Source organism: Bos taurus, chromosome 13, assembly GCF_002263795.3.
Source record: "Bos taurus isolate L1 Dominette 01449 registration number 42190680 breed Hereford chromosome 13, ARS-UCD2.0, whole genome shotgun sequence".
In the NCBI taxonomy this organism is placed as follows: Eukaryota; Metazoa; Chordata; class Mammalia; order Artiodactyla; family Bovidae; genus Bos; species Bos taurus.
This window is the reverse complement of record NC_037340.1, coordinates 52,697,661-52,720,761: the sequence shown is the minus strand read 5'-3', so window position 1 is coordinate 52,720,761 and position 23,101 is coordinate 52,697,661. Positions and strand designations below refer to the sequence as shown.

General features: G+C 42.9%; 1 protein-coding gene across 1 annotated transcript in view; it reads left to right on the top strand.

Annotated features, from left to right (window-relative positions):
* Positions 1-22,516, top strand: part of TGM6 (transglutaminase 6) — a 31,467-nt gene extending 8,951 nt beyond the window's left edge. Inside the window, exons 7-11 of the mRNA XM_059892967.1 lie at positions 1,403-1,827; positions 10,340-10,681; positions 17,438-17,592; positions 17,956-18,089; positions 19,248-22,516. Of these exons, the coding sequence (XP_059748950.1) occupies positions 1,403-1,827; positions 10,340-10,681; positions 17,438-17,592; positions 17,956-18,089; positions 19,248-19,401 (1,210 nt within the window). The 3' untranslated portion in view covers positions 19,402-22,516. The remainder of the gene's footprint in view (positions 1-1,402; positions 1,828-10,339; positions 10,682-17,437; positions 17,593-17,955; positions 18,090-19,247) is intronic.
* Positions 22,517-23,101: the final 585 nt, after the last annotated feature.

Sequence of the window (23,101 nt, the reverse complement as noted above, 5' to 3'; positions counted from 1 at the left end):
CCTACCTACCCTAGTGCTTGACATAGCCCAAAGACACATACTTTCTGTTCCTTGAATACACTAAGTTTTTTCTTGTCTCAAGAGCCTTTACACATGCTGTTCCTTCCTCCTGGGCCACTGTTTCCTTCACTCATCCTATGACTAATTCTTTCTATTCTAGGTCCCATCTTAGATGTCATTTACTTAGAAAAGATCTCCAGAAGTTATTCTCCATCTCAAGCTCCTCTCTTTCTTCACAGCATTTATTGTTACTTTATTGTTTTATTAGTTATCTGCTTACTTAATTTTGTCTGTCTTCCTATCTGTCTCCTTCCTTAGAATGTAAGCTGCATGAGAACAAGGATCTTCTGTCTTATTGGCTGTTGCATTTTTGGACCTTGAACAACAAGATATAGATATAGGTGATCTAGATATAGATATAGACATAGGTATAGATATAGATCAGAGAAGGCGATGGTACCCCACTCCAGTACTCTTGCCTGGAAAATCCCATGGATGGAGGAGCCTGGTAGGCTGCAGTCCATGGGGTCGCGAAGAGTCAGACATGACTGAGCGACTTCACTTTCACTTTTCACTTTTCACTTCCATGCATTGGAGAAGGAAATGGCAACCCACTCCAGTGTTCTTGCCTGGAGAATCCCAGGGACGAGGGAGCCTGGTGGGCTGCCATCTATGGGGTCGCACAGAATCGGACATGACTGAAGCGACTTAGCAGCAGCAGCATAGATATAGATATAGACATATATATGTATACATAAAGGCAGGCCTTGAAGCTATTGCCAGTTAGGTTTCAGACCACTTCAATAAAGTGAATATCACAATAAAGTGAGTCACATGAATTTTTTAATCCAAAAGAGCATATAAAAGTTATGTTTACACTATAGTCTAATAAGTGTGCAATAGCATTATGTCTAAAAAATGATATACATACATTATTTTAAAAATACTTATTGCTAGATGCTATCATTTGAGCCTTCAGCGAGTTATACTAGTAATATCAAATATTACAGATCACTATAAAAAATATAATAATGAAAAAGTTTGAAATAGTGCAGAAATTACCAAAATGTGACACAAAGGGACACGAAGTGAGCAAATGCTGCTGGGAAAACAGGTGAGACAGACATGAGGAAGGGTTACCATAAACACTCAATTTATTAAAAAAAAAAAAAAAAAAAAACCACAGTTATCTATAAAGCGGGATAAAGTGAATGAAGCAGGATAAAACAAGGTCTGCCTGTACCTGTGTGGATGATATGTATTCATCAATACAGCTGAATGACGGTTCACAAACTCAACCACAGAGCAGGGCCCAGGGTCTGGCTGGCAACAGGCACTTGCCCTCTCTGGGGAACCTCTCTTGCTCACCAGAGGCCACCCTGCCCCTTCCTCTCTGCGGCAGGAATTTCCATGTCTGGAATGAGAGCTGGTTTGCCCGGCGGGACCTGGGCCCCTCTTACAATGGTTGGCAGGTTCTGGATGCCACCCCCCAGGAGGAGAGCGAAGGTACGGGCTCAGCCGGGTGGGTCCCGGACTCCCGCTTTCTGACTCCTGGAGATGCTCACGCCCACCCCTCCTGCGCAGGCGTGTTCCGGTGTGGCCCGGCCTCCGTCACCGCCATCCGCGAGGGCGACGTGCATCTGGCCCACGATGGTCCTTTCGTGTTTGCGGAGGTCAACGCAGACTACATCACCTGGCTTTGGAATGAGGATGAGAGCCGGGAGCGTGTGTACTCAGACACGAAGAAGATCGGGCGGTGCATCAGCACCAAGGCGGTGGGCAGCGACTCCCGCGTGGACATCACCAGCCTCTACAAGTATCCGGAAGGTAAGGGCATACAGTGGCCTCCATCAGCCTCCCCAGTGGCCAGGCTGCTGCAGATGGGCAACATGGCCAGGCCCTTTCTCATAAGATGTGTTGGTGACAGCCTGGTTAGGCACTGTCTCTCTGCTTTGAGCCAAGTGTCTTTAGCTTATATTAACAGCTTCCTTTGTTTACTAAATAGATTTCTCACATCTGACAATATCAATAGCTACATTTCCTTTAACATATATATTGCATGTACTGTGCCAGGTATTCTGACATGTGATAATAATAATCACTAATAATAGTGATGATAGTAACATGTATTATTTATTGAACACTTAGGATACATACTGAGGCTTCCCTGGTGGCTCAGTGGTAAAGGATCCCTCTGCCAATGCAGGAGACTCAGGTTTGATCCCTGGATGGGGAAGATCCCCTGGAGAAGGAAACAGCAACCCACTCCAGTATTCTCACTTGGGAAATCCTATGGATAGAGGAACCTGGTGGGCTACAGTCCATGGGGTCACAAAGAGTCAGACACAACTTAGAGGCTAAACAACAGGATACATACCAGAGAAGTGAAGTGAAGTGAAGTCACTCAGTCGTGCCCGACTCTTTGCGATCCCATGGAGAGTAGCCTGCACCATGCTCCTCCATCCATGGGATTTTCTAGGCAAGAGTACTGGAGTGGGTTGCCGTTTCCTTCTCCAGGGAATCTTCCCTACCCAGGGATTGAACCCAGGTCTCCCGCATTGTAGACAAACGCTTTACCGTCTGAGCTACCAGGGAAGTCCATACCAATAGGCCCTACCAAATAATAATAGTAACTCCTATTTATCATCTGCCAAGGCCTAAGCCATGGTCACTAATTTAGGGGGTCAGTGGCTTACTGAAGATTCTGTGCTTGTTGGGGTACAAACACAAAACACATGTATTTTTTCTGGTCAGTGCCTCCAGCTATAAACTTTAAAAATCACCTTTTCCCACTAAGTAACAGGTTCCTTAATAATGCTGTGATCTGACTGTGCATTTTTCAGCCATTTTTGCCTGTTAAAAGGATGTTGTTTGGGTAATCAAGACTTCAAGTTCAAATCTGAGTCAGAGCTAGTCTCCTCCCCTCCTCTGAGCACAAACTGGGGCAGTGACCCCAGAAGGCTGCTGTATAAGGAGGGGACAGCGTGTGCTCTGGCTGCCTCCAACTGTCCACTATCTCCCCTTTAGTATGGTGGTTTGCAGCACCGGATATACATCGGAGTCACCTAGGGTACAGTCTTAGTTATACAGACTGAACAACAATTACCCTTTGCTCAGGATTCCGTGGGTCAACTACAGACCCACAGAATCCTGGCAGTGTGCCCAGCGGGTGACATCGAAAGCTACAGGGTCTCTTGAGGCTTTACTTAGAACTTACCCTTGCTACATTCTGTTGGTCAAACAATAAACAACCACCCCAGATGGAAGGGACAGGAAGTACACTCTACCTCTTGATGAGAAGAGTTGCAAAGAAAGTATTATGGCCATTTTAACCTACCACAGCAAGCTGACTGCACCCAGGCTAACTGAATTGCAGTCTCCAGAGGGTGTGGCCCAGCCATCAGGACTTTTAAAAGCACTCCAGGCGATTCCAATGTGCAGCCAAGTTGAGAACACCAGTCTGAGTCTTCTAGTGTGTTAGGCCAAGGAGGAGAGGAGAGAAGAAACACCTTTGACTTCATGGGGCAAGGATTCAAGGCCTGAAGCCAGGCGGGTGCTGCTGTCTTACTCACTCCGAAGCTTTGGGAGGACAGATGGTGTCTCTATTATGGCCTGCAGTCTCGGGACTCACGCCTATGCCAGCCCCAGGCACTGCTGATTCCTGAGACACTGGCCCCTCTTGCGGCAGACACCCTCCCGCCCCACTGGCCGTCCCACAGCTTCTCTCTGATGTGTAGTCATTTCTGTCCCCAGATTCTGGAGGGCTGTGGCCTCCAAACTCATCCAGCTGCTGTGTCCCCCTCAGAAGCTGGTGGAGAGAGAATTCTTGACGGGCCGTGATCCACCTGCCATCTTCCTTCAATTTTTTCCTCTGTGCTCATGGAATACACAGCTCAGTAATGAGCTGAATGAAATGAAATGCCACCAGAATGAAATGCCAGATTTCTCTTCCTGTAGGCATTGCCAGCCTTTACCAGCCAGCTTCTTCTTATTGCAAACACCCCAAACTTTAACACTGATTCTATCTGTAAACACCTCCCCACACACATATGCACACACATGCACACATAAACACACACACTACCATATTCCCTCAGTTCCTTCTCTAGAAACATGGCCCTTGATGTTGATGACCTTCTCCTCTTCAGGCCTCTTCCTCACTGTCACGGGGTGGGGAGTAGAGGGGTGGTATGTGGCAAGGCTTCTTCTAAACTCCTACTTCTCTCATATGTCCCGCAGTTTGATGCCTGGTCCCATCTGCTGGGAGTTTCTAGAACTTAGAATACAAGGTCTTTGGGGCCTTCTGTCCTAAGCATCAGCCATGGCCACGAGAGAAATCAACATCCTGCTGTGTGATGACAATAACCGCAGTCACCATGCTGAGTGCCAATTGTGGGCTGGCCATGTTCACATGCTTTTATTTAACAAGTGTTTACAAAGAAGTTCCCACAAGCTTGTAAGGTAGACACTTATATAACGTTTATTTGACAGAGGGAAAGGCAGAGGTGCAGAGAGGAAAGTGGACTCAGCCAAGGAACACAACGATGCTCTTCCTCTACACTTGGCTGCACTATCTAATTATAATATAATCTACTGTTGATTGACTGCCCACTGTGGGGCAGCTGATTTTACATCTAGGCTAATAATAGTATCTAAATTGTGTTAAGCATCGTGGTAAGCAATGTCCATGACTTGTTTCATTTAATATTCATAAATATCCCATCTTACAGGTAAGCAAGTTGAATCAGAGAGAGGTTAAGTAGCTTCTCCAAGTTTCCAAAACCTAGAAGAGCAGGGCGCTAACTAGAGCTTCTGTCTAATCTCAGAGCCTCTGGTCCTCCACTCTGCTAGACTGCTGTCTCTTCCATGACTACCCACAATGTGCCATGCACTGTGCCAGGTTCTTTTATGTATTCCAGAAATATAAAACACCTCCTAAGTATCAGGTATGATTCAGAGGCAAGGGAGAAAGAGAAGAGCCCAGAGAACTCACCATCCAGTAAGTGTAAGGACAGTGCAGGGTGATCAGCACAGTGTAGGGGAGGCCAGAAGGCTGGAGAAGCGCAGAGAAAGGGTTGCTAATCCAGCCAGGGCAGAGAGTTCATGAAGAGCATCTATAGGGAGCAAGATTTAGCCAGGAGATAAAGGGCTGGGAAGACATTCTGAGAAGACAGGACCCTCTGCATCTTGACTCCAGATTGACTCTAAGAAGTGCTATTCAACCAAACCACAGGCCTCCCATTCCATGGATGAAATGGCAAGGCCTGTCTACTTGCTCCATTCACTGAAGCATAGATTCAGAGCCCCTGGGGCAATGTGCTTTGTCCCTACCCCTGAGTCAGCCTGGATGCTGAGCAAAGAAGAACCAGCTTTCCAAGCAAAGGAAACTGTATTTACAAAGAACACACTGGCTGTCCTCAGATTCAGGTGGGCTTTCTGCAACAGGCTTTAGAGTAGAGCGGAGGAAGGCAGTTTCCCCCCACTGATCTTTAGTCAGAGGCTCTAAGCACAGAGGCAAGATCTCAGTTAGAGACTGGTGCCAGGGGCTTGCAGGGGAGCCAGGTTGGCGGTTCAGCCATCTGCCTCTGAGCCTGCATATTGCTTGCTAGGACTGCCATAACAAATTACCACAAATGTAGCTACTTAACACATCGGAAAATTATTTTCTCACAGTTGTGGAGGCCAGAAGTACAAAACCAAGGTGTTAGCATACTCCCGCCAAAGTCTCTAAGGGGAGAGTCCTTCCTTGATCCTTCTAGCTACTGGTGGTCCCTGCATTCTTTGGCTTGTGGCTGTATCACTCCAGTCTCTGCCTCCATCTTTCCTCCTATGTGTCTCAAATCACCATCTCCTTTCTCTTACAGTGACATCAATCATTGGCTTTCCATCCCACCTTAAATCCAGGATGATCTTATCCCACGAGTCTTAATTACATCTACAAAGACCTTATTTCCAAATAAGGTTATATTCGCAGGTACCAGGGATTAAGACTTTGACATACCATTTAGTGGGACACTATTCTGCCCACCTCAGCCTGTGATGGGGGAAGACCCAGCACATGCTGATCAGGCCCTGGCCAGCCAGGCAGGCAGAGGACAGTGCATTCAGTGACTGTGGGGCTGGAGCTCAGAGGCTGATCCATAGAGACCCAGTGACCAGCCCCTAGGGAACTCCCCTTCCACCCTTTCCCTCCCTCTCTGTTACTCTGCTATCTGTTTCTCCACTTCTGTGCTGTGCCCTCCTCCCTCCCTTCCTTCTTGTGTATGTATGGGAAACTCCCACACATTTGGTGTCAGAAGAGTTGTGAATAAAACAGTTCATTAGGGGATACTATGAACAACTATATACCAGCATATTAGATAACTTTAGATAAAATGGACAAATTTCTCTAAGAATTACCTAAACTGCCTTAGGAAGAATTAGAAAATCTGAATAGGTTTATAAATAGAATGCAGTAATAATTTAAAAATACACACACACACATACACAAAGACCAAGCCCACATGTCACTGGTGAATATTCTACCAAACATTAAAAGAAGAATTAATACCAATTCTTCACAAACTTTTCCTCAAAAAATAGTAGAGGAGGGAACATTTCCTAATTTGTCCTATGAGGTTAGTATTATCCTGATACCAAAACCAGATGATGAAATCACAAGAAAAGAAAATTAGAGATCAATATCCCTTATGTGCATAGAAGCAAAAATTGTCAACAAAATACTAGCAAACTGAATCTAGCAACATATAAAAAAGATTATATGCCATGAGGAAGGGATTTATTGCAGGAATGCAAGATGGATTTAATATTAAAAACTAATTAATATAGTATGCTATAACAATAAAAAAGACAAAAACCACATGATCATCTCAATAGATGCAGAAAACCCAACTGGAAAGGAAGAAGTAAAACTATCTCTTGCACATGATATAATCGTGTACACATAAAATTCTAAGGAATCCACTAAAAGTTAATAGAGCCAATAAATGATTTCAGCAAAATTGTGGAAAACAAAATCAATTTTTAAAATTAATAGTATTTCAAGATACTAAAAATGTATAATCTGAAATGAAATTAAGAAAACAAGTTCATTTACAATAGTATCCAAAATAATAAAATATCAATACTTTGGGAATTCCCTGGTAGTTTGTCCAGTGGCTAGGACTTGGTATTTTCACTGGCGGGGCCTGGGTTCAATCTCTGGTTGGGGAACTTAGGGTCTGCAAGCCACACAGCATGGCAAAAAAAGAATAAGATACTTAAGAATAAATTTAACAAAAGGAGAACAAGACTAGTACACTGAAACCTACAAAGCATTGTTGAAAGAAATTATAAATGGAAAGATTTCCCATTTTCATGGACTGAGAGATTTTTTTTTAAGATGGCAATGCCCCAGAATTGACCTACAGTCTCCATGAAACCCATATCAAAGTTTCAGCTGAGTTTTTTTTTACCAAAATTGACAAGCTGTTTCTAAAATTCACTTGGAAATGCAAGAGACCCAGAATAACCAAAACAATCTTAGAAAAGAAGAATAATGTTGGAAGGCTCAAACTTCCCAAATTCAAAACTTACTATAAATATACAATAACCCAGATAGTGTGATATGGTCATGAAAATGAACTTACAGATCAATAGAAAAGAATGAGGAATCCAGAAATAAACCCTTATAGTTATGCTCAATTGATTTTGACAGGATGTCAAGACAATTCCATGAAGGGTGAATAAGAATAGCCTTTTTCAATAGATGGTGTTGGGACCTCTGATTATCCACGTGCACAAGAATAAACCTGGCTTTTTACATCAGACCATACACAAAAATTAGCTCAAATGGGTCACTGATCTGTATCAAAGAGCTAAAATTATAAGGTTTTAGAAGAAAACAGGAGCTAATCTTTATAAGCTTGAGTTTAACAGAGCCTTTTTGGATATGACATCAAGAACACAAATGACAGAAGAAAAAACTGATAAATTGGGCTTCATTAAAACTAAAAACTTGTACTACAAATGGTACCATCAATAAAAAAGAAAGATAGCCCATGGAACAGAAAATATTTTCAAATCATGTATCCAATAAGGGACTTGTATCCAGAATGTATAAATACTTCTTATAGCTCAATAATGAAAAGATAAATAACCCAATTTTTAAATGGGCAAAGGATTTAAATTGACCTTTCTCTGAAGACAATATACAAATGTCCAAAAAACATGAAAAGATGCTTAACAGCATTAATAATATTCAAAGCCACAACAACATATTGCTTCACAGCCACTGCTGCTGCTGCTGCTGCTAAGTCGCTTCAGTCGTGTCCGACTCTGTGCGACCCCATAGATGGCAGCCCACCAGGCTCCTCCACCCATGGGATTTTCCAGGCAAGAGTACTGGAATGGGGTGCCATTGCCTTCTCCAATAATGCAATATTATTCAGCAATAAAAAGGAATGAAGTACTGATATATTCTACAATATGGATGAACCTTAAAAATATTAAGTGAAAAAAAAGGCCAGTCACAAAGGACCACACATTATATGATTCCCTTTATATGAAATGCCCGGAATAGGCAAATTAGAAATTAAAATAGCAGTTGCCTAGGGTTGGGGCAGGGCAGGGAGGAATGGGAAGTGACCACTAATGGTTATAGAGTTTCTTAAGGGTGACAGAAATTGTTATGAAATTAGATTGTGGTGATGGGTACACAACTCTGTGAATGTATTAAAAAAACATTGGCTTGTGTCCTTTTAAATCTGTACATTGTGTGTTGGTAAATTAACACATAGCCGAATAAAGCTGTTTTTAAAAAATCTGGTGGTCAGAGAAGGCCTCCCTGAGAAAGTCACATTAGAATTTTTGGCAGAGAAAAGAAACATTTTCTTAGTAAAAAATATTTTATAAGTAAATTATGGAGTAAACTGAAAACTTCACATAAATTTTAATAATAAAACATGACATGTTAAAGAACCTTTAGGTCCACACGAATCCCTTCAAGCCCAGGCCACACAGTAGTGAGGTACTTGGGAGAACGTTTGGGAAGGAGGACAGCCCAGAGCTCAAGGAAGAGGAAGCATCAGAGGTGGGTCTTGAACAGGTCAGGGTAGAAGAAAGACTGGAGTGGACATGGAGCCCACATCCTCCAGAAGGGAGGAACATTCCTGAGCACTGTGCTCAGGCCTCGCCTGCGCACCTCTTCTCCCCACTTTATAGATGGGAAACGGAGACCTGGAGGGACTGTAAATGAAAACAAAGTTCACAATCGCCTGGCGGCAAACTGACCTGAGGGTGAGACAGTTTACATGGTGGTCTGAGGGGAAAGGAGTGAGGGGAAAAGGGGGCAGATTCCGGAGACCAGTGAGGATGTTGGACGGAACTTATCGCCTGACCAGTTGTGGGTAGTAAGGTTGAGGGAAGAGTCAGGGACATGTCCAGTTTCTGACTTGGATGCTGGGTAAACAGTGGAGCCATTTGCTGACATGGGAATGCTGCCAGGCAGAAGATGGCGTATTTGGTTGGGTTGGAGGCGCCTGTGGGACATCCCGGGGGGTGGAAGTGGGCCAGTGGACCAGTCATATATTGGTCTGGAGATCAAAAAAGAGGACAGGTCTGTGCTAGCAACAGGGAAAGTAGGAGATTGGGGATCCTAAACTCGTGTCTTCAGGAGCTTGCAGATGGCACCCCAGTGTGGCAGACCAGCAGCAGGAGAATTACAGGTGGAGACTGTGGAGAACCAGCGAGTATGTTCCCATACGGAGAAAGCACAGCTTCCTCAGCTCGAGGCCATGACTGCCATGTAGAGGTTGGGAAGAGGGGGTGATTAGGAACACAGAAATTGGAACCAGACTGCCTGGGTTTAAATTTTAGCTCTCTTACAAGTTTTCTTCATTTCCTGTGCCTTGGGTTCCTTATCTGTAAAATTAGGATGATAATAGTACCTTCATCCTGGGCCAGGGAGGAAATACATGTATATATACACACACATATATATATCATCTAGAACCACAGTGCCTGGCACATAGTAAGTCTACAGAAGTGTCAGCTATCTTTATTATATGAGATTTCACATCCATATGTCAGAGGGCTACCAATCTCTATTGTTATGTGAAATTTTCTAATCTGAAGTTGGTAACTGATTAAAATTTTATTTAAGTAGTCCCAGATCCAAATACAATGCTGAGGTCTGCATATGGCTCTTGGGCTGCCAATTTGAGACCTCCGACAGCCATGGTAAATTAAAGTGGGGATGGAGTAGTGGTTGTGCTTAGAGAAGAGGGAAATGAGGAGAGCTGGCCCTGGGAGAGGTGGCAGAGAAGACAGTGCCTGCCTCATGATGTCCCATGCCCTGCAGGGTCCCGGAAGGAGAGGCAGGTGTACAGCAAGGCCGTGAAGAAGCTGTTCAGTGTGGAAGCCTCTGGAAGGAGGGCCCGGGTCCGCAGAGGGGGCGGCCGTGGTCTCTGGCATGATGACCTCCTGGAGCCTGCCACCAAGCCCAGCATCACCGGCAAGTTCAAGGTGCTGGAGCCACCGGTGCTGGGTCACGACCTGAAGCTGGCCCTGTGCTTGACCAGCCTCACCTCCCGGGCCCAGCGGGTCCAAGTCAACTTGAGCGGTGCCACCATCCTTTACACCCGCAGGCCAGTGGCAGAGATCCTGCACGAATCCCACACAGTGAAGCTAGGGCCAGAAGAAGGTAAGAATGCCCCAGCTGGGTGGGACCTGGTCGGCCCAGCCCCTTTTCCCAGAAGAGAAGGGGATATTTCTGAGCATTTGCAGATGAGAAAACTGAGGTTCAGAGGGACTGAATAATAAGGATAATAATAAAAGTGCACAATCATCTCGTGGCAAACATGTAATGCTCAAGTGTTCCCACTCAGTTTGAATACTTACCAATGAATAAATACCTGCTGGGAGCATTTCTTAACATGTGGAATATGTCTTGTGTTACCTTTTTAAAATCCAACAAATTTTGGAGCTCATCTGGCTCTAGTGTTTCTCAAGAGACAAGTAAAAGGTGTTTATTAAGTGCCTACCTATGTGAGACCCTGTCCTGAGAATTCTGCAGGCATCAGGCACAACCTACAACCACCCTTAATCCTCTCCCCTCTCCTCTTACACCATATATTCTCTATCTCTCCCTCTCTCTCTCATACACTTTCTGAACCCTAAGGATTCAATCAAAGACATTGTTCTCTGAACCACTTTTCCAGTAAGTGAAGCTTGTGTTTTTTGACAAGGTGTGAAAATATGTGAAGGAGGTGTCCCATATTTTTTGCTTTTCTCTCACTTATTTTTCACAGAATCTAAATCACAAAATAACACTTCACAAGGATTTATTGATTAACATACACTTTTTCCTGACTTTTTTTCTTATTAAAAGTAATGCATATTCATTAAAGATTTAGCACAAGGGAAAGATCACCTATGATCCTGCCACCCACCTACAAATTGTTAACATGTTTTCCTTCCAAATTTTTAAAGCCTGTTGCTTTTTGAAAAACTCATTAGTGCTCTGCTCTTTTCATATTACATTATAATATAAATATTTTTATAAGCTCTTCACTCACATCATTTTAACAGATGTATAATCTGTAAGTAAATATGTGGTGATTTATTTTATCTGTTACCTTCTTTGAGGTAGTTATTATCTATTGCTATTTTTTAATTAATTCATTTATTTTAATTGAAGGCTAATTATTTCACAACATTGTAGTGGTTTTTGCCATACATTGACATGAATCAGCCATGAGTGTACTTGTGTCCCCCATCCTGCTATTTTTAAAAAAAGACTAAAGTAAGCACTCGGAGAAAGCAATGGCACCCCACTCCAGTACTCTTGCCTGGAAAATCGCATGGACGGAGGAGCCTGGTAGGCTGCAGTCCATGGGGCTGCTAAGAGTTGGACACGACTGGGCGACTTCACTTTCACTTTTCACTTTCATGCACTGGAGAAGGAAATGGCAACCCACTCCAGTGTTCTTGCCTGGAGAATCTCAGGGACAGGGCAGCCTGGTGGGCTGCCGTCTATGGGGTCACACAGAGTCGGACACGACGGAGGTGACTTAGCAGCAGCAGCAAGCACTCTGGTGAAAAAAATTCCTGTATTCTGGTCTAGATTTTTGGGCTGCTTTTTTTCAGAATAGCTTCACAAACATGGAATTACTAAGCCAAATGGTGTAACTATTAATATATGTAATTTATTAAAAATTTATAATTTTTAAATTAACAGTCTTTTTAAAGCAGTTTTTGTTCCAGAAAAATGATCAGAAAGTCCCAAGAGTTTCCATATATTCCCTCACCACCTCCCATCTTCCCGTGTTACTAACATCTTGCAAGAGTGTGGTACATTTGTTACAATTGACTGATACTGGTACATTATCATTAACTAAAGTCCATAGTCTAGGGTTCATTCTGTATTGTACATTCCGTGGGTTTTGACAAGTGTGTGACATGTATCCAACATTAGAATATCACACAGAATAGTTTCACTGCCCTAAAATTCCCTGCTCTTCCTCTATTTACTTCTCCCTCCCTTGCCTCAAATCTCTGGCAACCACTGATCTTTTAACTGTCACCACAGTTCTGCTTTTCCCAAATGTCATATCGTTGAAATCATATAGTGTGCAGCCATTTCTGGTTGGATTCTTTCACTTAGGAAGGTATATTTAAGATTCCTCCATGGCTTTTTATAGCTTGACAGCTCATTTCTTGTCATCACTGAATTTCCTTTATATGGATATACCACAGTTGACTGACCCATTCACCTACTGAAGAATACCTTGATTGCTTCCAAGTTTTGGCAATCATGGATTAAGCTGCGATAAACATCCATGTGCAGGTTTTTGTGTGAAGATAAGTTTTCAACTTATATGGGTAAATACTGAGGAGTATGATTGCTAATGGTATGATAAGAATATATTCAGTTTTCTAAGAAGCTGCCAAAGTTATCTTCCAACGTGGCTCTAACACTTTGCATTCCCACCATTAATGAATGGCAGTTCATGAATGAAGAGCTCCTCATCCTTTCCAGCATTTGGTGGTGTCAGTATTTTGGGTTCTTGCCATTCTAATAGATATGTGGTCCTATCTCATTGTTTCAATTTGAAATTTCACAATGATGTATGATGTGAGCATCTTTTCTTGTGCATCTATACATCTTTGGTGAGTTGTCTGTATAGATTTTTTGCTCATCTTTTAATCATGTTGTTCATTTTCTTATTGAAGTTTCAGTTCTTTGTATATTTTGTATAATAGTCCTTTATCAGATGTGTATTTTGCAGATATTTTCTCCCAGTTTGTGGCTTGTCTTCTCATTTTCTTGACAGTCCTTCCACAGAGCAGGAGTTCTTAATTTTAATCAAGTGCAACTTATCAATTTTTTCTTTCATGGATCATGCCTTTGGTGTTGTATCTAAAAAATTAGTCATCATCATCATACCCAAGATTATCTAGGTTTTCTCATTTGTTATTGTCTAGACATGTTATAGTTTCACAGTTTGCATTCAGGCTTAAGATCAATGTTGATTTCATGTTCGTAAAGTGGTTAAGGTATGTGTCTAGAATCTGTTTTTAAATGCGGATGTCTAGCTGTTCCAGCACCATATATTAAAAAGACTATCTTTTCTCCATTTTATTTGCATTGCTCCTTTGTCAAAGATCAGCTGGCTGTATTTGTGTGGATCTACTTCTGAGCTCTGTTTTGTTCCACTGATTTATTTGTCTATTCTTTCATTAATACCACACTGTTTTGATTACTGTAGTTTTATACTAAGTCTTGAAGTCAGGTAATGTTGATCCTCTGATGTTCTTTTCCTTCAATATGATGTTAACTATTCTGGGTCTTTTGCCTCTTCACATAAATCAGTTTAGAATCAGTTTGCTGAAATACATTAAATAACTTTTTGAGATTCTGATGGGTTTACCTTGTCTGTAGATCAAGTGGGGAAGAACTGACGTCTTGATAGTATTGAGTCTTCCTATCCATGAACATGGAATATCTCTCCATTAATTAATTTAGTCTTTGATTTCTTTCATCAGTTTTTTTGTTTGTTTGTTTAGCTTTCCTCATATATGTATATCTTTGACATATTGTTAGATTAATGCCTGAGTTTTTCATTTTGGTGCTGCTAATATAAGTGGCATTTTTAACTTCAAATTGACTAGTTTATTGCTGGTATTTTTAAAAAAGTGACTGAATTTTGCATGTTAACCTTATATCTTGTGTCCTTGCTATAATTATAATTAGTATAATTACTTTGAGGAGTTTTTTGTTGCTGATTATTTCAGATTTTCTACATAGATGATCATGTCATCTATGAACAGTTTCATTTCTGTCTTCCAAATATATACACCTTTTATTTCCTTTTCTTGTATTTTTGTCTTAGCTGGGACTTCTAGTCCAGTGTTGAAAAGGAGTTGTGAGAGAGACAGCCATGCCTTGTTCCTTCTTAGTAGGAAAGCTTTGAGTTTCTCACTATTAAGTATGTTGTTAGTTGTAGGTTTTTGTAGTTTTTTTTTTTTTTTTGGAGTAATAGTTATGTAGATGTTCTTTGTCAAGTTGAAAACTTCCTCAACTATTCCTAGTTTTCTGAGAATTTTAGTCATGAAATGGTGCTAGATTTTGTCAAATTCTTCCTCTGCATCTGCTGATATGCTCATGTGACTTTTGTTCTTTAGCCTATTGATGTGATAGGTTACATTAGTTGACTTTGGAATGTTGAGCCAACCTCATATACCTGTAATAAATCCCACTTGGTCAATATATATAATTCATTTTATACATTGTTGGATTCATTTTGCTAACATTTTGCTGAGGATTTTTGCATCAGTGTTCATGAGAAATATTGGTCTGTAATTTCCTTTTCCTATAATGTCTTTGGTTTTGGTATTAGAGTAATGCTGCCCTCATAGAATGGGTTAGGAAGTATTCCTTCTGCTTCCATCTTCTGGAAGAGTTTGTAGAGAATTGATGGCATTTCTTCCTTAAATGCTTGGAAGAATTCACCAGTGAACTCATCTGGGCACAATGTTTTATGTTTTAAAAGGTTATTCACTATTGATTCTTTGATTCACTATTGATTTCTTAAATAAAAATAGACCTGTTCAGATTGTATATTTCTTCTGTGACTTTTGGCAGAAAATGTATTCAAGAAATTGGTACATTTCATCTAGGTTATAAAGTTTGTGGGCATATAGTTCTTCATAATATTAATTATCCTTTTAATATCCATGGGACCTATAGTGATATCACCTCTTTCATTTCTGTTGTTAGTAATTTGTGTCTTCTCCTTTTTTCTTTTTTAACCTGGCTGGAGACTTATCAGTTTTATTGATCATTTTTTAAGAAAACAGCTTTTGGTTTTGTTGATTTTCTCTTTTGATTTCTTGTTTTTAATTTTATTGATTTCTGATTTAAATTTTTTCCAAATTTTATTTCTCTCTCTCTCTCTCTTTTTTTTTTTTTTTTTTTTTTGCTTACTTTGGATTTAATTTGCTCTTCTTTTTCTAATTTCTTAAGATGGAAATTTAAGATTTGTTGATTTTAGGTCTTTCTTCTTTTTTAATATCTGTATTCAGTGCTACAAATTTCTATATAAGCAATGCTTTACTGCATTCCACAAATTGTTATATTTTCATTTAGTTCAAAATGTTTTTAAATTTTTTGATGTATGTTCCTTGACCTAAGTGTCATTTAGAAGTGTGTGGCTTAATCTCCAAATATTCTGGAGTCATCCAGCTATCTTTCTGTTACTGATATCAAGTTTAACTCTATTTTGGTCTGAGAGGATACACTGTTTAATTTTTATTCTTTAAAATTTGTTCATGTGTTATTCATAGCCCACAATGTGATCATTCTTGGGGAACATTCAGTATGAACTTGAGAAGGATGTATATTCTGCTCTTGTTGGATGAAGTAGTCTATAGTCATCAGTTCTATCTAATGGTTGATGGGACTGTTGGGAACATTTGTTAATGAACAGAGTCTCAGCTTTTATTAGATTGTCAGTGGAGTTCATGATCCAGAGAACTTAATGAAGCTCTCTTCTGAATATTGTATGAAACAGTCTTTCTCTTCCCTTCTCCCATGGTCTGAACTAATATCCAAAGCTCTCTTCATGTGCATAAGTGGGAGTATCTGGTGATTCTTTACTCTGGAGCCGTAAAATTTGCACTTCTAATAAGTTCCCTGGAGATGCTGATGCTGCTGGCCCCAGGACCACACTTTGAGAACCACTCATCTCCTACCATACACGGAACAAATGACATAACATATATAAAGTATTTCTAACAATTCCTACCACTAAAGAACATTTAATTTATGGTAGTGATCATCAGTATTGTTGATGTTATTATAAGATGGGAATAATAATACTTGCTCATGCAATTGTTGTGAGGATTAAATGAGATAATCCCCGAATGTGCTTGCAAGTCCCTAGCACACTTTAATCTCTCAGTAAAATTTAGCTTTTAAAATTATTAATTATTATTATTGTTGTAGTAAAGATTCTCCTGGTAGAACCTGCTAGACTTAGAGAACCTGTTAAGGTAGAACTTTGACTCGTGGATCTTTCAAGAAGCATGTATTATACTCAGAGCTCTGAGGAACAGAGAGTTTGAAACATTTATGGATCTTTTCCACAGGGTGAATATTCAGACGCCTTTGGGGACAGGAAGGAAACAGAAATAAAAGAAGCAGTGGCAATAGAACAGTAGGGGATGGTAGAGCTTAGGCAAACTGGAAAGAATGTGTTGTACCTTAAAGAAAAAATATACAGTGATCAAATATATATATATGACTAACAGTCACCTATGGCCTGTGTGACACGTGCTCAAAAAAAGAGATTACATAAGCAGGGAGTTTGTGGCTGATGAGAAAGAGACAGACATGGTCAGAACCGTAGGCGCTCCGAAGGCAGAGGGTACAAGATCATTGGGTAAGTGCATCAGTGAAGGCTTTCCACAGCTGGTGGAACTGGGCCTTACTGGGGAGAGAGGATTTAGAGAAGCTGTAAGGAGTTGGCCTCTGCATTGAGTAGGAAGCTTGATGGAGGCCTTTGGCCTCCTTCTTCTCTGCACCTGAGACATAGTAGGTGCTCATTGAACAGTGAGTGAATTCCTGATGGATGAATCACTGATGGATTGTGATATCTCCACCTGAAATGATTGGGGGAATTTTAAACACATCTCCAGAAACTCTTAGAGAGACAGTCTGGTGTCATGGTAGCTGACTGGCCTGAATTTGAATCCTACCTTATCCTGGCCCCTTGATGTACTTGCTATGTGACACTGGACAAGAAATTACCCTCTCTGAGCCTTAGGTTTCTTAACCTGTGAACTGATGATAATAATGACTGTCTCACATTGGTTGCAAGGTTCATAGAGTTCCTCTTCTGGGTTCTTTGAAAAAGAACACTGGACTCCCAACTCCCACCTCTGCTTTCCCTTCCAGAGAAAAAGATCCCAATTGCAATATCTTATTCTCAATATAAGGAAGACCTGACAGAGGACAAGAAGATCCTGTTGGCTGCCATGTGCCTTGTGACCAAAGGAGAGAAGCTCCTGGTGGAGAAGGACATTACTCTGGAGGACTTCATTACCATCAAGGTGACTACTGTCTGGATCGGCCACCTGTTCCTGGCAGGCCCCCTTCAGATCTGAAGGAGGGCATCAGAGGCTGGGGATTTGTGCTTTTAGCTCTAGCTTCAGCTCTCAAGGGTGGGGACAAGTGGTGTGAATGGAGAGGGGGGAGTTTGTGATGGACAGGGAGGCCTGGCTTGCTGCGATTCATGGGGTCGCAAAGAGTCCGACACAACTGAGTGACTGAACTGACTGACTGACTCAGTGATGGGGTAGGTAGAAGCAAAGGATAGCCAAGTTTAACTCCCCATTCCCTGACCCAGCCAGGATCGTGGGTTTCCTGGGAGAATGAGGAGGAGGGAGTATGACTTATGGATATTGTCCCTCTAGGTGCTTGGCCCAGCCGTGGTGGGGGTGGCAGTTGCAGTAGAAGTGATGGTGCTTAACCCACTCTCGGAGAGAGTGAAAGACTGTTCGCTAATGGTGGAGGGCAGTGGCCTTCTCCAGGGACAGCTCAGCATCGAGTAAGTGTCAGCCTGGGGTGGGAGGGCTGCCTTCCATATAAAACGGGCCATAAAGACACTGCCAGCAAGGGGAGGAGGGAGAAACCAGCCCACTGTCTAAACACATCAGTCTTTCATTTCTTCATTTATTTATTTAATCATTTAACTTATTCAATCATGTAACTCGTCCACTCATTCACATTCATATTTTCTCTCATTTACCCATTTATGTATTCATTTACTCACTCTTATTCATTTACTCTCTCCTTCACTCACTCACTCTTCTAGTCATGTTTTCACTCATTCATTCATTTATCTACTCACCTCAGTTTTGACCGGTTCATTCATCCATATTATTTCTTTATTTGCTCACTTATTTACCTATTCATTCACACTCATTCATTCATTTATACATTCATTCACTCATTCACACATATTCAAATTATCCGTGTACTCACCTATTTGCTTATTCATTCTCAGTCATTCATTCACTCATTCATTCTTTCATTCATTCACTCAGTCACACTCACATGGTCCTGTACCCTGACTCATATGTCAACTGCTGGAAACACCAAGATGAACAGATGGAGTTCTGCCTGGAGAAGGACTCTAGCAACATATGGCCCTTCAAATGAAGACAGTGTGATTTATGCAAAAGGATGGATTCCCCAAAATCTAGGGGCTCAGAGGCAGCCTTTGAGTGGGAGTGGGGTGGGACCAGGGGAAAGCCCCAGCGGAACTGATATTTAAACTGTACTTTAAATGATGACTTGGGGAGCTTTTCAGGAATCAAGAAGGGTGGAGACCTTCCCAGTCAAAGGTCTCTATGGCTGGTATTGTCAAGGAAAGTCTCCTGGAAGAAGAAAAAGTTAATCTGGGCCTTGGATGTAATTGGAATGGGAAGGGCACCCTAGGTAGGAGGAACAATCCATCCAAAAGCCTAGAGGAGGGTAAGTATAAGGTATGTTCAGGGCACGGGGAGGAGACTAGCCTGACTGGTTGAAATAAGTGAGAAGTAATGGAAGGGACCACTAAGCTGAAAGCACATTGAAAGGCTTGAATGTCAAGCCACAAAGTATGACCTGATCCTGAGGGCTCTGGAGTGCCATGGACTGGCAGACCAGGCTCAGGAAGGAGACGTGACTGATGGTCTGTCTTTCTTCCATCTTCTTTCCCCAGTGTGCCCAGCCTGGATCCCCAAGAGAAGGCCTCGGTCCAATTCAAGATCACCCCCTTCAAGAGCGGCCCACGGCAGCTGCAGGTAGACTTCGTCAGCCCCCACTTCCCGGACATCAAGGGCTTTGTGATCATCCACGTGGCCACAGCTAAATAACAGGCATGAAGGGCTGAGAAGGGAGGAGAAGGTCCCTATTCCTCTCCTGTCCACTTCTCTGCTCTTCCCATATGGGAGTCAGGAGGCCTGGATTCCAGTCCCACTTCAGCTTTTGCCATACTCTGTGAACTTGGGCAAGTCCCTCCTTTCCCGAGTCTCAGTTTCCTCATCTGTAAAATGAGGTGTTAGACTCAGTAACCCTTAAACTTTGGGTCTCCCACCTCCATCTCTTCACCCTCGCTGCTGGGAGACTGATGAATTGAGTGTCACAGTAACCTTGACCCACCCAGCTGTGCCACCTCCTGCCAGTTCACCATCACCCTGGCTGATCCCTGTGCTCACCTTGCTTGTCTCTCAATTCTTCAATGCTCTGACAAGAGCCAGATCAAGAAACTCCTCCTAGCTCTGACAGGGAACCCAAAAGTGTTGGCACTGACACCTAAACATTCCTCAACACTTCCACCCTACACAGAGGAGAGAACCTTGCTTATGACCATGGGGTGAGCTAGAGGCAGATCTGGGGCCCATGTACATGCCATTTACACCAGCAAAATTATACCCCAAAGTCATGTTCCTGAAAAGCATTGGGCTTAAAGTGATGTGAGAATTTCCCTCAGTGAAGACACAGGCCTAGCAGCTGGGGGCCGGGGGAGAGTTACTGCTGCCTGAAAGAAGCTGAAGATAGAGGAGGGATCATCGAGTGTTGGGGGATAGAGCCCCAAATCTAATCTAGCTATGGTCACATATGACCAGCTCAGTACACCAAGTGTTTATTTACTTCTTAGAAACTAGAGTAGTGTTGACTTTGAAAAATCTCCCCAGCAGCTTACCCTACACACAATTACATACTCTCTTAGTGTCAAAGCAGAACAGGAATTACTAGGATGAGTAGAGAGGACACCACAAGGCCCTGAAGATGACTGCATCAGACATGGAAATCGGCTCCGAAATGCTCTAGATAGCCAAGGAACTGTAACTAAGCATATAATTTAAGTAATCTGAGCAACAACAAAACAGGCAGATCTGCAGTGAGACACCTCCTGGACATGATTTGGGTGAGAACAATTCATGTAGTGGGTCTTTGCAAAAAGGTGGTCAGACAAACACATAAACAGTGTCTGATGGGTGATCTTAGTGACCAAAGCCTTATGAAGACATCTCTCTGGTGATTCCACACAACACGGGGACAGCTTGGAGAATCCGGACGAGTGGGTACATTTAATGTATCAGGTCCTCAGTTCCAGGACCCCTCTCCAAACCATCCAGAGGTTTTGAATGCTGATCCATAGAGTGGCTCAATGGTAAAGAATCCACCTACAACACAGGAGACATGAATTCTATCCCTAGGTCAAGAAGATCCCCTGGAGGGGGAAATGGCAACCCTCTCCAGTATTCTTGCCTGGGAAATCCCATGGACAGAGTAGCCTGGTGGGCTACAGTCCATGGGGTTGCAAAAGAATCAGACACAACTTAGCAACTAAATAACAGCCCATATAAGAAAGGCAGGTGGAGGTTCAGAGGAGGCAGCCCTTTCCTTAAGATTGAGCAACAGGAACGGGCCTTGGGAGCTGCAAACACCAACTTCTGCCTGCAAACACCAACTGTCTGTCTTCCTTAAGTTCAATTGTCACACGTTGAGCTTCCCAGGAAACTGACTCTGAGATGGGGTTTAGGATGCTGGGTGTTGACTGAAGGGTGACCTTGGGATCAACCCTCATGGAAGGGAAGGGGAGGAAGAAGGAGAAAGGAGATATCAACCCATGATACAGGCCCAGTGACAGCCTGGTTGTACCCACAGGCATGTGTTTGAAGAAGGGAAAGTAGCTGAAGGTGATAGGGGTACCTGCCAGGTAGTCATGTCTCTAGTTCGACCCCTTTGCACTCTCAGCTGGGCCAAGGTAGTGCTTCACTGGGACAAAACTGACCAGGCCCTTACAGCTCCAGCTGAAAGCAGAAGACACCCCAGCAGCCAATGAAAGCACCATGGTCAGAGGTTGGATATGTGGGGACGTTGAGAGAAGATGGCCCAAGGGAGAGTGTGGATGGAAATTCTACTTTGGAAGCTGCAAAGAAAAATGCACAGGTAGCGATTACCTGTCAGGTGGTAGGGCAACACCCTGACAGCGCCCTTCGTGGAGAAAGGCCAAACAGGGATTTCAAGATTGCAAAACCTTAGTCAGCTGGCTGTGGGGACCATGGCTCAGGCCTCCATGGTCCTTTGAGGGGTCTCTTAAACATCACCATAACCTTTAGGGAGGCTCTCAACACTGAGTTAGGGCATGCTCTGGCTTTCTCATGCCAGAGAGGCCTCCAAGCCTTTAGATGGGGGGTTGGCAAGCTTTTACTGTCAAGGACCAGATAGTGAATACCTGGGACTCTGCAGGCCATACGATCTCTGTTCCAACTACTTCACTCTGCTGTCACAGCGTGCAAGCAGCCATAAGCAAGAGGTAGACAAATAAGTGTGGATGTGTTGCAATAAAGCTGTATTTATAAAAACAGGTGGCATCCTAAGTTTGGCCCACAGGTTGTGATTTGCTGACTCTGCTGCAGAACAACAGGCTGGCTTACCTGCTTGCTCCAGGACTGAGTCCTGATGCCAGGCTACACTCAGCCTAAGATCAAGCCCCTACCTGGACTGAGGCCAAGCCCTGAGCAGGCCTCACAAGGAACTCAGATGAGGTTCCAGCTTGTGCTCATGACCTTAGATGGAACCATCACTAGTCATGATTGATTAGCCTGGGTTAGACCCTGATGCTAGAATGAGTCCTAGATTTTGGCCTCACATTGAGTCCTGGTTCCTACCACAGCTAAACTATGACTTGATTAACCCTAGATCAAACCCTGACCTAGCTCCAGACAATCCTAGTCCCAGAAAGCTCTAATCCTGACTTGTGATTAACTCCTGAACCCAGGCCGAATCCTGGTCCCAAACAGAATTCTGATCCCACATTAAGCCTTGATCCAGCCTCATTTCAAGTCCTGACCTCCATCAGACCCCAGCTAGATTGAGCTCTAGGCCTTGGCTTTGGATTTAGAATCCAGATCCAAGATTCTCAAATGGGGACCCACACACCCCTTCAGTATATTTGATGTCATTTAGCAAACATGACCTGTCTTCTTGCACCAGGGGTCTGAGTTCACCTTCCTTTTCCTTTGAGGTACTTGGGAAGAAATATTTGAGAAGCATGGTGAAGTCCTGGATCCTTCCAGCTCTGTTGTTCTGTGAGAGTGTGCACTCACAGCCCACTTCTCCAGGAATAAATATAAAAGCCTGGCAGCTGACCAGGGCTCTCTCCTCCACCCTGTGCATTCACTCCTCTTACATGTTTGCCAAGAACAGAAGGAGCTCTGCTGAACACCTGCCACCAAGGCAGGAGATCATCTCCCACTCTTATTACAAAGGACACTCCTGTCAGCAAGGAGGCTCCATGTGTCATCCAAGATGGTATCATCTTATGGGGGCCCCAGATACCTCAATCTCCCTGCAAACACCAACTACCCATCTCCCTTAAGCTCAGATGTTCTAGACTGAGCTTCCCAGGAAGCTGACTCTGGGATAGAACTTAGGGTGCAGGGTGTTGACTGAGGGGTGACCTAGGGATCAACCTCATGGAAGAGGGTTGGAAGGAAGAGAAAGGACCAGAGAAGAAATCAACCCATGATGCAGGCCTAGTGACAGCCTGGGTACATATGGGCA